This window comes from Monodelphis domestica, chromosome 3, assembly GCF_027887165.1.
Source record: "Monodelphis domestica isolate mMonDom1 chromosome 3, mMonDom1.pri, whole genome shotgun sequence".
Taxonomy (NCBI): Eukaryota; Metazoa; Chordata; class Mammalia; order Didelphimorphia; family Didelphidae; genus Monodelphis; species Monodelphis domestica.
In genome coordinates, this window is record NC_077229.1 from 78,491,916 (window position 1) to 78,506,550 (window position 14,635).

The 14,635-nt window shown below is 43.2% G+C and overlaps 1 protein-coding gene across 2 annotated transcripts in view; it reads right to left on the minus strand.

Moving 5' to 3' along the window:
- APC2 (APC regulator of WNT signaling pathway 2) overlaps positions 1 to 14,635 on the minus strand; it is a 53,427-nt gene that overhangs the window by 23,569 nt on the left and 15,223 nt on the right. For both annotated transcript variants that reach the window (XM_007489346.3, XM_056822240.1), the window contains exons 2-7: positions 9,870 to 10,034; positions 9,135 to 9,225; positions 6,243 to 6,468; positions 5,247 to 5,355; positions 3,477 to 3,590; positions 2,776 to 2,877 (exon numbers count right to left, since the gene is read on the minus strand). In XM_007489346.3, the coding sequence (XP_007489408.2) occupies positions 2,776 to 2,877; positions 3,477 to 3,590; positions 5,247 to 5,355; positions 6,243 to 6,468; positions 9,135 to 9,225; positions 9,870 to 10,034 (807 nt within the window). The remainder of the gene's footprint in view (positions 1 to 2,775; positions 2,878 to 3,476; positions 3,591 to 5,246; positions 5,356 to 6,242; positions 6,469 to 9,134; positions 9,226 to 9,869; positions 10,035 to 14,635) is intronic.

Here is a 14,635-nt window from a genome sequence, read left to right on the forward strand (position 1 = left end):
AAATTAGGCAAACAAAAAATAATATACCTGCCACATTCTATGGGAAAGGAAGGAATTTATGACCAAGCAGGAGATAGAGAACACTACAAAATGTAAAATGAATACTTTTGATTATATTAAATTAAAAAGTTTCTTTACAAACAAAACCAATGCAACCAAAATTAGAAGGGAAGCAACAAATTAGGGGGGAAATATTAACAAAAACCTCTAACAAAGGTCTTATTTCTCAAATTTATAAGGAGCTAAGTCAATTGTACAAAAAATCAAGCCATTCTCTAATTGACAAATGGTCAAGGGACATGACTAGGCAGTTTTCAGATAAAGAAATCAAAACTAATGAAAAAGTGTTCTAAATCTCTCATAATTAGAGAAATGCAGATCAAAACAATGCTGAGGTACCATAATAAATGTTGGGAGGGGATGTAGCAAAATTGGGACACTAATGCATTGCTGATGGAGTTGTGAATTAATCTAGCTTGGAAGTCAATATGAAATTATGCTCAAAGGGCTTTAAAAGAATGCATATCCTTTGATCCAGCAATACCACCACTAGGTTTGTACCCCAAAGAGATAATAAGGAAAAATACTTGTACAAAAATACTCATAGCCACACTATTTGTGGTGACAAAAACTGGAAAATGAAGGGTTGTCCCTCAGTTGGGGAATGGCTGAACAAATTGTAGTATATGATAGTGATGGTATACTATTGTGCTGTAAGGATTGATGATCTGGAGGAATTCCATGTGAACTGGAAGAACCTCAATGAAATGATGCAGAATGAAATGAGCAGAACCAGGAGAACATTGTACACAGAGACTGATACCCTGTGGCACAATCCAATGTAATGAACTTTGATACTAGTAGCAATGCAACAAGCCAGGACACTCCTGAAGGACTTATGGGAAAGAATGCTAACCATATTGGGAGAAAGAACTATGGGAATAGAAATGCAAAAGCAGAACATAGGACATCACTGATCACACACACACACACACACACACACACACACATATATGTATGTGATTTGAGGTTTAGGTCTTAAAAAAATCACTCTATAGCACAAATGAATAATATGGAAATAGGTATCAAGTGACAACATTTGTACAACCCAGTGAAATTGCTTATTGGCTCTGGGAGCAGGAAGGGAAGGGGGAGGGAAAGAAAAGGAATCATGGAAACATGGAAAAATATTTTAAAATTTAAAAAGAGCTAAAAAGACCTCCATGAACTGATGCAGAGTGAAATAAGCAGAACTAGGAGAACACTGTTCACAGTAACAGCAATATTGTGGGATGATTGACTAAGAAAGATTTAGCTACTCTCAGCATACAATGATCCAGGACAATTCTGAGGGATTTATGACAAAGAACGCTGTCCACCTCCAGAGGAAGAACCATGGGAGTCAGATGCAGATCTAGTCGTCTCTAATTACATATACGTATGTGTATATATAATATATCTGTATTCATATTTCTAATTCGGTCTCCCTCTCTTACCCAGGCTGGAAGTACAGTGACTAGCCAAAGTCCTACTACTGGCTGGCAGGGAAGCTTCAATGTGCTCTGCTTCTAACCTAGACAGATTTGTCCCTCCCAAACCCTCTGTGCTCATGTGGCTGGCTCAATTGATACTACAATTTGGGGGTGATACCCCATCGGCTTTAGCCCCTTCTGTAGCCACTCAGAACTCCCAAGTGATGGACCAGCCTCAGCCTCCCCCTGTTAGCAGAGATTACAGGCATGTGCCGTCCCTGCTGGCCCAAACTTGTTCCTAAAGCCAGGAGTTTGCTCACCACTCTCTAGAAGAAAAGCCATGGACCTACGGACAGAATTTGAAGTCTAATTCTTTAATTATCAACTCTTTCTTAAGTCTAGATAATCAACAACACAATCGGGCAGGACTTGATTGGGGGGGGGGGGGGGAGTTGCTGATTTTTTGCTCGCACTGAAAATTTAACAACCGGCTCTCAAGATCTAGCTGACGCCTGGCCAACCTCTGCAGAAGCATACCCGACCCTATCGCTCGCTGCCCTGTTCCAGAAACTTCAGTGGTTTCCGGTAGGTTCTGGGAGAAAATGCAAATTCCTGTTTGGCATTTAAAGCCCAGTGCGTCTGGTTTCAAGCTATATTTATAGCCTTATTTCACATTACTCCCCCTCATAAACACTGGCGTCAGATTCACCCACTTGCGGCTCCCCGTACATGCCACCTCCTTCCTCCGTTCCTTTGCACAGGTTGGCCCCCGATTCAGGAGCGCTTTCTTTGGGAGTCGCCAGCCCCCTTCAAAGCCTGCCTCAAACCTCCGTGGGCTTCCCGTTGCCGATTTCCCCGCTGGTTAGGACTGGCTTCCCCAAACACCGCTCTATATTATTTCATATTTACCTCCATGGTGAGTTTCTGTTGTTTCTCCCCAGTAGAGTGTAAGCTCCCCGAGGACACCCACCCACCCCCTGCACAGGGCGAGGAGGTCCCACTTACTGGATGTGGTCCTCTCTGCCTATGGTTCCTGCCCCAAAGGGTCTCCCCTCTCCTTTCAGCCCCCATGATGCCAACAGTTCCACCATTAGAGTTCATCCATATGTGTCTCCCTCTTAGACCTGTCCTCTAGGGAAGTTGGGAGGTAGTCATGCTGGGGTTGGCCCATGTCCCCTCCTCTCCCCCCCCACCCCCCCCACCCCCGCAGCCTCAGGACCACCCAGAGCACACTGATGACCACAATGGAGTGGGGAGATGAGCCAGGGGTCTCCTGAGCTCCAACGTCACCACCCCTAGGTACCTGGGTCTCTGGCTGGGGCTGCTGAGCCCGCTCCCGGGTCTGGGTCTGAGCCTGAGCTTCAGCAAGCTCCTTTTCAATCTGTTCCAGGCGAGAGGCTCGGATCTACAACATTAAAAGATTGGGCTAGAGTTTGACTCCAAATGAGGATGACCCTCCACCTGGATTCTTTTTTTTTTTGACCCCTTACCTTCTTTTCAGTGATCTCTTAATTCTCAAATCTATTGACCTTTTCTCAATCCTCCTCCTCCTCCTCCTCCTCTTCCTCCTTCTTTTCTAAACCCTTACCTTCTGTCTTGGAATCAATACTAAAGGCTAGGCAATGGGAGTTAAGTGACTTGCCCAAGATCACACAGCTGGGAAGTGTCTGTGGTCAAATTTGAACCCAGGATCTCCCATCTCAAGATCGGTGCTCCATCCACTGAGCCACCCAGCTGCCCCCTAGGAAGACCCTGCACTTGGATTCTGCCTCCCTGGCTTTATGCCTAGCCCTCATCTCATAGCTAGGCGATGCCCAGGACCTCAAGCACAGTCTCTGCCCCAACTTCTAGCTCCATCACAGCCCTTGGTCTAGCCCCAGTCCTCCTTTCTGCCCTTTGTCTTCCCTCCTAGCCTCCACTCCTCCTCTAGTCCTAGTCCTTAGTTCTGCTCTCAGCCCTGGTGGCAGAGGGAGGTCTTTCCCATGTAGGGTCTCCTGTTCTCACCTGAGCCCTCTGCACCATCTCATCTGAAGTCCCGAATCGCTCTTCCATCAGGGCTCGAATGTGCTGACCTTCAAACTCCAGCTGCTGCCGGATCAGGTCTGTCTGCATGGAAAACTGGAAGGGATATATCCAAAAAGAAAAATGACAAATGCTGGAGGGTCTGTGGGAAAATGGGTTCTTTAATGTACTTTTTAAAAAGAATTTAAGTTCTTCCATGGTTACAAGATTCATGTTCTTTCCTTCCCCTCCCTCCAACCACCTCCTGTAGCCAATGAGCAGTTCCACTGGATTTTATAAGTGTCATTGATCAAGACCTATTTCCTTATTATTGATATTTGTACTAGGGTGGTTGTTTAGAGTCTACAATCCCAATCATATCCCCATAGAGTCATGTGATCAAGCAGTTGTTTTTCTTCTGGATTTCCGCTCCCACAATTCTTTCTCTGGATAGGGATAATGTTCTTTCTCATAAGTTCCTTAGAATTGTCCTGGATCATTGCATTGTTGCTAGTAGAGAAGTCCATTACATTCAATTGTGCCACAGTGTATTCATCTCTGTGTACAAAGTTCTCCTGGTTCTGCTCCTTTCACTCTGCATCAATTCCTGGAGGTCGTTCCAGTTCACATGGAATCCCTCCAGTTCATTATTCCTTTCAGCACAATAGTTTTAATGCACTTTTAAAAGTGGAGCTGTGTCCTACCATTTGGAAAAGCAATTTGGAACTATGCCCCCAAAGCTATTAAACTATATATACCTTTTGACTCAAGAATTCTCTTGCTAGGTCTACACCCCAAAGAGATTAAAGAAAGAGGGAAAGGACTCCTAAGTACAAAGATATTTATAGCAGCTCTGTTAGTAGGAAATGGAAATTGAGGGAATGTCTATCAATGGGAGAATAGCTGAATAAGTTATGCTATATGAATATGATGGAAAACTATTATGCTATAAGAAATAATGAAGGGTACAATTCAGAGAAACCTAGGAATACCTGTATGAACTGATGCAGAGGAAATGAGCAGAATCAGAAGAACAATTTATACAGCAAAAGCAATATTGTAAAGGTCAATAACTGTGATAGACAGTAACTGATCGATACAATGACCAACCACAATTCCAAAGGACATGATAAAATGTGCTATCCACCTCAGACTCAGAGGTGGACTCAGAGGTCAGATTGAAGCATAATTTTCTTCTTTTTTAATTTTTGGATATCATACTATGGGAATTTATTTTGCATGTGTATAAATGGAGATTTTGAGCTTTTGGACTTCATCCCCCAGAAATCCCTTAATATTTCTCAAAATTCCATTTTCCTGTGTCCCCACATTTTGTGTGATTATATTTAAGTGGCAGTAACTCCTCCCTCTTCCTCTTTTGGACCTGTGACTGGACTGAAGTCAGGCAGTTCTTTTGCTTTAGTTATTATAATATTTAGTTATTGATTATTAATTTAAAACCCCCCACATGACTACATATTCAAGGGGTTTTAATTTTCTTGCCTTTTCAATGGATAGAGGTGGAGATAGGGGAAGAAAGATAATTTGAAACTGAATAATAAAATAAAATAGAATTAAAAGTGCCAAAAAAAATTAAATAAACCTGGATGGAGCTTAGGAGTGAATCACAGGGTTGGAGGGGACTCCCTCTCCCTCCCAGAGAGGACAAGTGAACAGTACCAGGCCATACAAGCCTCCCCAATCCCCCCTGCCATTTCCCCAGAGATGGGATTCAAACCATTGGACCCTCCACCTTGCCCCATTCCCCCTCACCGTCTCTGATCGAGGCAGCTCATCCAGCCTCTGAGACAAGCCCTGGAGCTGCCCATAATACCACAGTTTCTCCTGTTCCTCCTTCTCAATCTCTGCTAGCAGGAAGCACCTGGTGGGAGATGGAAGGGGCAGAGTTCAGGGGGTGCCACCAGGATTCTCTCCCTCACTAATACCTCAGGAACAACCCTAGCTCTCTTTATCACTATGATGGTTTGCAAAGGGTGTTCCTTTTAACAAACCAGAGAAAGTGAGTTTTAGTCTAAATGACCTGAACTCCACTTAGCAGATAGAGAAACTGAGGCTCAGTTTCACTTACTCAAGATCATATAGCTAGTAAAGGAGTGGAATCTTTGGCTCTAAGCCTAGGGCTCCTTGCACAATGTTCAAGGTCTGAGATCTTGCCTTGCTTACATATCTTCCCCCCACACCAGTTTTGGGGCACTAGCAGACACATGTAAGAAATGGTGGAGGGTTGAATTGAATTGACTTGGCAAAAAACTCATGGGGCAGAGAGACAAAAAATAAGACACAGAGTAAATGATGTTAGACACAGGGAAGGAGGAGGTGGAACCAAGAATTAAAGTGAAAAAAAAAAAACAGTCCCTGTGATATTCTAGGTCGATGCAGAAGTTCTACAAAATTCCAGAGAGGTTCCTGACTCATTCCCATCCTACTGTTTAAGGCCAGAGGAAGAAGAGACAAAAAGCAGGAGCTTGACTCATCTTTCTCCCAGACCTCTGGCATGTTCACAGAGCCTTGGAACTTGCCCACGACAACACTAAGAGGGGACAAAGATGGTGCTACCCACTCCATTGTCTGAATGGAGAGACAGGTATGTGACCTATCCAAGGCCACACAGCAAAGAGGCTCAGAGAGAGGAAGGGATTTGCTCAAGGTAGTATAACAAGTTACCTGAAGAGCCAGGACTCATGCCTGGGTCTCCTGATTCAGATGGGTCAAGACTTGAGAGACCTCATGTTACTTGCTCCCTCTTACCTCTCTTTGTCTAGTTCCTCCAGCAATCGGACAGTGGCCCTGCTCAATTCTCCCACTTCTTCTCTCTTCTTGGATAGCCCTGCAGCAGTGGCTGTGGGGGCAACACAGTGCAGGGGGCTCCCTTCAGGGCTCCTGCTCCGACTGTGGCTCTGACTGACCGGCTCTGTAGCCAGAGCTGGTGGCTGAAACTTGAGGTTGTACAGGTTGGTGATATCCATCTGCAAGGCTGGGAAGGAAAGGAAGAGGGTAGAAAGGCCAGGACAGCAGGTAAGCAGGAATTGTGAGCTTCTTGCACCCAAGGTCTAAGTAGTGACTTCTTTCTTGAAACTCATTTTAACTCTAGGAAGTAGGGAGAATAAGGATCATTCTCCCCATTGGACAGATGGAAAAACAGAGGCCCAGAGGAGAAAAGGACTTGTTCAGGGACACATAATAAGTGTCACAGGACTGAGAACTGGAAGAAATTTTAGATATGTAGTCAAATGCTTTGAATTGACATATGAAGAAATTGAGCTCTAGATAACTTAAATGACTAATAAACAGTAGGACTAGGACTAAAACTAAATCTTTCTATCCAATGTTCTCACAAATATCTCTCTAATATCTTTCTGTCTACTTCTTGCCACCCTGTTGTCTACATCCATGGCCAGACGTCTCAATTCTTAAAAGTCCTTCAATAGACCCTACCATACCCTCAGGTTATGGTCCTAGATGTCTTTTTCCTTACATAGTCTAGTTCATAGAAAAAGCTGTCTACATTCATTGTTTCTACAACTTCTGATTTGTTTCATTTCACTCAGAGTAGTTTTTGATTTGAAAGTTTCTTATTATTAGGGATTTGGGGCAATGTTTTATATAGTTGCTAAAGTTGTACTTCTTTTGAGAGCTATTGTATTGCCAACACAGCACTGGCACCCAATAAGCACTTAACCTCGAATCTATTGGGGAATGGCTCTTAGTCTCATAAATTCACTTTTGTTCCCGACATATTGGATATCAGACTTTTGTGAGAGATACTCAGTACAAATATTTCTTTTTCCCAGTCCATAACTTCACTTCTCTTCGTTGGATTGTTTTTGTTAGTGCAATAATATTTACTTCTCAAACCCTGGAAACGCAGCACCTCACCTCAGCACAATTACTCTCCAAAGTACTCAGATTCAATGTCTTCAAGATGGAATTGCCAAATCCCCTGACATTACACTTGGGGGAACCATACCAAGCCACCAGCAGAATTTATCCCATCCTATAGGTCTTCAGATCCCTCCCTTACACTTGTATCTCAGTCTTCCTTCTTGATCTATGTGGCATTTGACACTGTTGACTACCTTCTTCTGAATTCTCTCTCTTCTCTGGATTATTAAAACACCATTGTCTCAACTTGGTTCTCTTCCTACCTAACCTGTCTATCTGCTCCTTCTCAGGATCCTTTGCTGGATCTGTATCCACACTAACTGTGGGTATATCCCAAGTGCTCTCCCAGGACCTTTTCTCTCTTTGCACTTCCTTTCTCAATGATCTCATCAGCATCTCTGGGTTTAATTATCATCTCTGGGCAGTATCAGTTCTAAGGCAGAAGATTTAAAGCAGGGGTCCCCAAACTATGGCCCAGGGGCCACATGCATCCCCTGAGGCCATTTATCTGGCCCCCACCACACTTCCAAAAGGGGCACCTCTTTCATTGGTGGTCAGTGAGAGGAGCACAGGATGCATCCTCATGTGGTGGTGCTGCAAAGCACAGCGTCCCTCACGTACAGTACTACTTCTGGTGACATAATCCTTTGCATGGCACCTTGTTCTGAGAGTAACTGAATGAGAACGAGGTGCCATGCAAAGGATTATGTGGCTGCACAATGGAAGACTTCAGCATGGTGAGTGGCGATCTGGGGGGAGGGGATTCCGCACTATGTATACTGCTGTCCAGTATAGTGGTAGCGGTGATGGGCCTGTCATACTTTGCACAGGCCCATCACTGCCACCACTGCAGCCTCCGCTATCCCAGACAGCAGTATACAGATTTGTTCATAGTTGTTTTTTTATAGTCTGGCCCTTCAACGGTTTGAGGGACAGTGAACTGGCCCCCTGTGTAAAAAGTTTGGGGATCCCTGATCTAAAGGCTAGGCAACTGGAGTGAAGTAACTTGCTCAGGGTCACACAGCTAGGAAGTGTTTGAGGCAAGATTTGAACTCCTGGCTCTCTATCCTCTGGCCACGTCACTGCCCAATTTGGTCACCTTGTCACACAACATTCCATCCAAGTTATCTCCCATGCCTGGCATGAACCTCCCATCTACTTGTCCCCACTTTGAAAATTCCCCTTACTTCAAAACTCAGCTTACCCACCACCTCCTACTTCCAACCTGCCCTCCTCCTAGTGGCTGGTGCCTCTTCCCTCCAAAAAAAAACAGGTTGTATTTGGCTTGGATATATTTTATATTTACCTAACTATGTGAACCTGTTTCCCTCGAGGAGAATGTAGGCTTCTGGAGAACAGAAACTGTTTTGTTCTTGTCTTTGTGTGCCCAGTATCTAGCCCAGTGCCTGGCACACAGTAGGTGTTTAATCAAAGTTTGTTAATTGGTCACCCTGTCTATTCATAGTCACAAAATCATAGACTCTAGAACTGGAACTAGACACTACCTATTTCCAAACTCTCATTGTACAGATAGGGAAACTGAGGCCCACAGAGGGAAATGTTTTCTCTAAGGTAAGTAGGTGAATTAGCAGTCAGTCAGTGTGTCCTTAAAGCCAACCTGAAGCTCTCCATTTTGTGCCCACTTCCCAGCTTGGTCCACTGTCTTGAGCCCTTATGGATGCTCCAGGGTGGCAGAAGCCTTGGTTGTAGCTGTTTCCCCAGATGTGGAGCCCAGGGATCTCTCCCCCTCCCCCTTACCTTTCAGTTGTTCCAACAACTCAGTTCTCCCAGAAGATACCATTGCTCGGGCTTCTTGCTCCAGCTTCCCCTGAAGATGCTTCAGCACCTCCTAGGAAGGAAAGCAAACCTCAGCTATATTGGGTTCCAACCTCCAGAATGAGGACTCACTTCTAGTCCTCACTGCCCTCCCACCATCACAGGCCCTGAAAGCAAGGAAGATTGCTACTCAGGATCGTCCCCATTTTACATATGGGGAAACTGAGGCCCAATAGAAGAAAGGATGGCTTATTCTTTCCAACACAATTGCCTGAGATTCCGGCAGTTTGGAATATGGCTGGGGATTACAGGGCCAGGACAGTAATGGATTCCATCCTCCTATCTTTTCCCCCACTTCATCTTCCCATTGCTGAGCTCCCAGAACCATCTTCTTTCTATCTCAGCTCAACCTATATTTCCTTACCCCTCCATCTCTGGCCTTCTGCCTCAACAGATCCACCCCATGTCCTCCCCTAGTTTCTTCTTCCCAAACACCAGTCTTGCACTTCTCTGCCTCCCACCGCTCAGCCATAATCTGTCTCTAAAGCCCTTCAGTCCTGTGGTCTGGTCCCCACACACCAACCCTAGCCCATCTCCCTGTGTTCCTGGATCTCGATGGTCCATGTCCTGCCTCTAGGTCTTTGTGTCCCCCTTATCTTGTATCCTAATGCCTCTGCTTCCCTAGGTTTCACACCCCTGCTCTTGTCCTAGGCATACCTTCATGTCTGAGGTCTCATTCTCCAGTTTCGACAAGTGACTGGAGTTATCCTGGAGTTCTCTCCGCAGGTGAGTGTTCTCCCTGCTCAGGGCCTCCACCTGCCGAACCAGCTGCTCATAGGAAGCAGTTGGGCCTGGCCCCGACATCTTTAGTTCTTCCAGCACCTGGGGCAGGAAGAGGGGGAGAAGATACAGGTTGAGGATGAGTTTGGGAGTGAGGGGAGCAGCCAGTGTCTCCTGATGACTATCACAGCATCATCGAATCCAAGCTAGCAGGGACATTGGACTTGATAGGGTCCAACCTCATCATTTTGGTGCCCCCAAATATTGAAGGAAATGATAAGGGAGCACCTAGGTGCAGTCCATGAGGTCAAGTTACTTGACCCAGATGAGCAACATCCTTGGATCCTGAAAGAGCAGGCAGGTGTGACAGCTGACCCATTGTCAGTGACCACTGAGAGCGCATGGTCCCTCAGCACAGGAATAGGACAGATGTGGACCCAATGTGCAAAAAAAGGCAAAGAACAGAGTCAGCAAACTCTAGGCCAGACAGTTGCACTTTGATTCCTGGGAAATACTGAAAAGGGATTGTTAAAGAGATGGTTGGCAAAAATATCAAAAGGGGAGTCATGATTATGAAGAACCAGCCAGATGTGATCAAGAACTGGTCATTGGGGCAGCCAAGTAGCACTGTGGATAGACCATCTTGCCTGGAGTTGGGAGGCTCTGGGTTCAAATCTGCCTCAGGCACTTTCTGACTATGTGACCCTTGACAAAGTCACTTGGTCCCTTTTTGCCATCTTAGAGTTATTACTGAGACAGAAAGTAAGGGAAAGAAAGAAAGAACTGGAGAAAATTAGAGAAAATTCATTAGAACTAAAGAAAAGAATTGGGAAGAAAAGCTATCTGAAGTCAACTAACTTCAGAACTCCTCAACTGAAATTGCTCCCTCCAAAGTTATCTGTGATCTCTTAATTCTCAAATCTATTGACCTTTTCTCAATCCTCATCCTCTTCCTCTTCCTCCTTTTCTAAACCCTTACCTTCTGTGTTGGAATCAATACTGAAGAAGAGTGGTAAGGGCTAGGCAATGGAGGTTAAATGACTTGCCCAAAGTCACAGAACTAAGAAGTGTCTATGGGCAGATTTAAACCTAGGGCCTCCCATCACTAGACCTGACTCTCATAAATTCATTCTTCTTGACCTCTTTGCAGCTCAGGACACTGTTAATCACCATCTTCTCCTAGATACTATCTCCTCTCTGAGTTTTTATGGCAATGACCTCTCCTGGCTGTCCTAAGAGGAGAAGGTGGAGCAGAAGAAATAACATTGGGTCTGGAGTCAAAGGGCCTGGGTTCAAATGTCACTTTTGACTCTATCTGTGTGATTTGACATCTGTCACCTAATCTCCCTGGGCCTCAGTTTTTCATCTGTAAAATTAGGAGATTCAATTAGGTGGCCCTTCCTACCTAATCTGATAGCTCCTTCCCAGGCTTCTTCTTCACTGGACCATCATGCTGCCTCCTGACTGTGGATATACCCCAAGGCTCTGTCTTGGGCTCTCTTCCCTCTCTCTACCTCATTGGTAACCTCATCAGCTCCCTTGGGTTTATTTATCATCTCAATGCAAATAACTCATGGATCTATATATCCATCCCTAGTTTCTCTAGGGAGCTCCATCCCTTCATTACCAATGGTCTATATACTGGAGCCAGCTTGGGCTAGCTTGTGAGAGCTGATTATTAAAATTTCATCCTGATTTGACTTCTGTCCATTCGAGATGCTTTTTGTTATTTCCCTGGATATCCTTGATTTTTTGTTTCTCAAAAAAAACTTTGTTATGAGTTTTTTCTAATTCAGTAAAAAAGTTTTTTGGTAGTTTGATGGGTATGGCACTAAATAAGTAAATTAATTTAGGTAGGATTGCCATTTTAATTATGTTAGCTCATCCCACCCATGAGCAATCAGTGTTTTTCTAATTGTTTAGATCTAGTTTTAATTGTGTGGAGAGTGTTTTGTAGATGTGTTCATATAGTTCCTGTGTTTGTCTCAGAAGATAGATTCCTAAGTATTTTACATTGTCTAGGGTGATTTTAAATGGAATTTCTCTTTCTAATTCTTGCTGCTGAGATGTGTTGGAGATATATAGAAATGCTGATGACTTGTGTGGGTTTATTTTGTTACCTGCAACTTTGCTAAAGTTGTTGATTATTTCCACTAGCTTTTTGGTTGATTCTCTAGGATTTTTTAAGTAGACCATCATGTCATCCACAAAGAGTGATGGCTTTGTCTCCTCATTGCCTGTTTTAATACCTTCAATTCCTTTTTCTTCTCTAATTGTTACTGCTAGTGTTTCTAGTACAGTGTTAAATAATAGAGGTGATAATGGGCATCCTTGTTTCACTCCTGATCTTATTGGGAATGATTCTAATTTATCTCCTTTGCAGATGATACTTGCTGATGGTTTTAGATATATACTGTTTATTATTTTTAGGAAAGGTCCTTCTATTCCTATGCTTTCTAGTGTTTTCAATAGGAATGAGTGTTGTATTTTATCAAAGGCTTTTTCTGCATCTATTGAGATAATCATGTGATTTTTGTTGGTTTGCTTGTTGATATGGTCAGTTATGTGGATGGTTTTCCTAATATTGAACCATCCTTGCATTCCTTGTATAAATCCTACCTGGTCATAGTGAATAACCCTCGTGATCACTTGCTGGAGTCTTTTTGCTAGTATTCTATTTAAGATTTTTGCATCTATGTTCATTAAGGAGATTGGTTTGTAGTTTTCTTTCTCTGTTTTTTATCTACTTGGCTTTAGAATCAGAACCATATTTGTGTCGTAAAAGGAATTTGGTAGAATTCCTTCTTTGCTTATTCTGTCAAATAGTTTGTATAGTATTGGGATTAGTTGTTCTTTGAATGTTTGATAGAATTTACTTGTGGATCCATCAGGTCCTGGGAATTTTTTCTTAGGGAGTTCTTTGATGGCTTGTTCAATTTCTTTTTCTGATATGGGGTTGTTTAGGTAGTCTATTTCTTGTTCTGTTAATCTAGGCAATTTATTTTTTGTAGATATTCATCCATATCTCCTAGATTGCCATATTTATTGCCACATGAGACACTTTTTAAAGATTGGTTTGGAAGAATATTCAGAGGAGCTTTAGGATTTCCCTGCTACTATGCTGCCATCTTGGCTCCACCTCCCGATTGTTAGAATTTCAGGATGAATATTTACACTTGGAAGTCATCAAAACAACTACAAATAAAGACTTGCTATATAATTTTATTTCTAGTCTCAAGGAGAAAAAAATATTAATGATGCAGATTAAACTCAAAAGAGCATTATAGGCTGCAGTTAGATAACAGAGTAGATAGAGTGCCAAGTCTGGAATCCCTGGGGAACTAGGTTCAAATCAGGCTTCAAACACTTCCAAGCTGTGTGACCTTGGGCAAGTCACTTAACCTCCATTGCCTAGCCCTTGCCCTTCTGTCTTAGAATTATTATGAGGACAGAAAGTAGGGTTCATAATTTTTTTAAACCTTTACCTTCCATCTTAGAATCAATACTGTTTATTGGTTCCAAGACAGAAGAGTGATAAGGGCTGGGCAATGGGGGTGAAGTGACTTGCCCAGGGTCACACAGCCAGGAAGTGTCTGAGGCAAAATTGGAACCTAAGACCTCTTGTCTCTAGGCCTGGATCTCAATCCACTGAGCCACCCAGCTGCCCCCCCCACTTTAATTTTTTTAAAGCATTGTGTATACTTTCTTTTTTCAGAGAACTGATAGTTAAACATTTGCCAGCATACCACTGTCTATTAGGTATTTCCAACTGGACATCCTACAGACATCTCAGACCACTTCATCTAAAACAAAAATGTATTCTTTCCCTCTCAAGATCACTTTTCTTCTGAACTTTCCTTTTTTTGTCCAGGGCACCAGAAGCTTTCCAGTCATCCCCATTCACAACCTCAGAGGCAGCCTCAACACTTCCCACCTCCCAGATCCAACCAGATGCCAAGATGTATCCATTCTACTTCAGAAGCATCTCTCCCATTTATTCCCTTCTCTACACTTACATCACCAGAACCTGCTTTTTTCTGCTTCTTCTGGATACTATTTCTTTTCTCTAAGGGTTTTTTCTTAACTCTTACTTTTGGGGACAGTTTGATGGCTCAGTTGATTGAGAGCCTAGCCTAGAGACAGGAGGTCCTGGGTTCAAATGTGGCTTCAGACACTCCTAACTGCCATTCTGGGCAAGTCACTAAACTCCCATTGCTGAGCCCTTAATCTTCTTCTGTCTTGGAATCAATACACAGTACTGATTCTATGTAAGAGTTAAAAAAAAACCCTTATAGGACATGACAGAGGAGAGACTCTAAACGAACACTCTAATGCAAATACTAACAACATGACAATGGGTTCGAATCAAGAACACATGTGATACCCAGTGGAATCGCGTGTCAGCTATGGGGGGGGGGGAGGAAAAGAAAATGATCTTTGCCTTTAATGAATAATGCTTGGAAATGATCAAATAAAATATTATTTTTAAAAAACCCTTATAGTTTTGGTTTTATATGAATATTCTCTTATAACAATGACCAACATGAAAGTGTGTTTTGCATGATAATACATGTATAATCCAGATCAAATTGCTTACCAGCTCCAAGAGGGGAAGAAAGAAAGAAGGGAGTGAGGGAGACAATTTGGATCATATAATTTCAGAAAATGTATGTTGAAAATTGTTATTACATGTAATTGGGAAA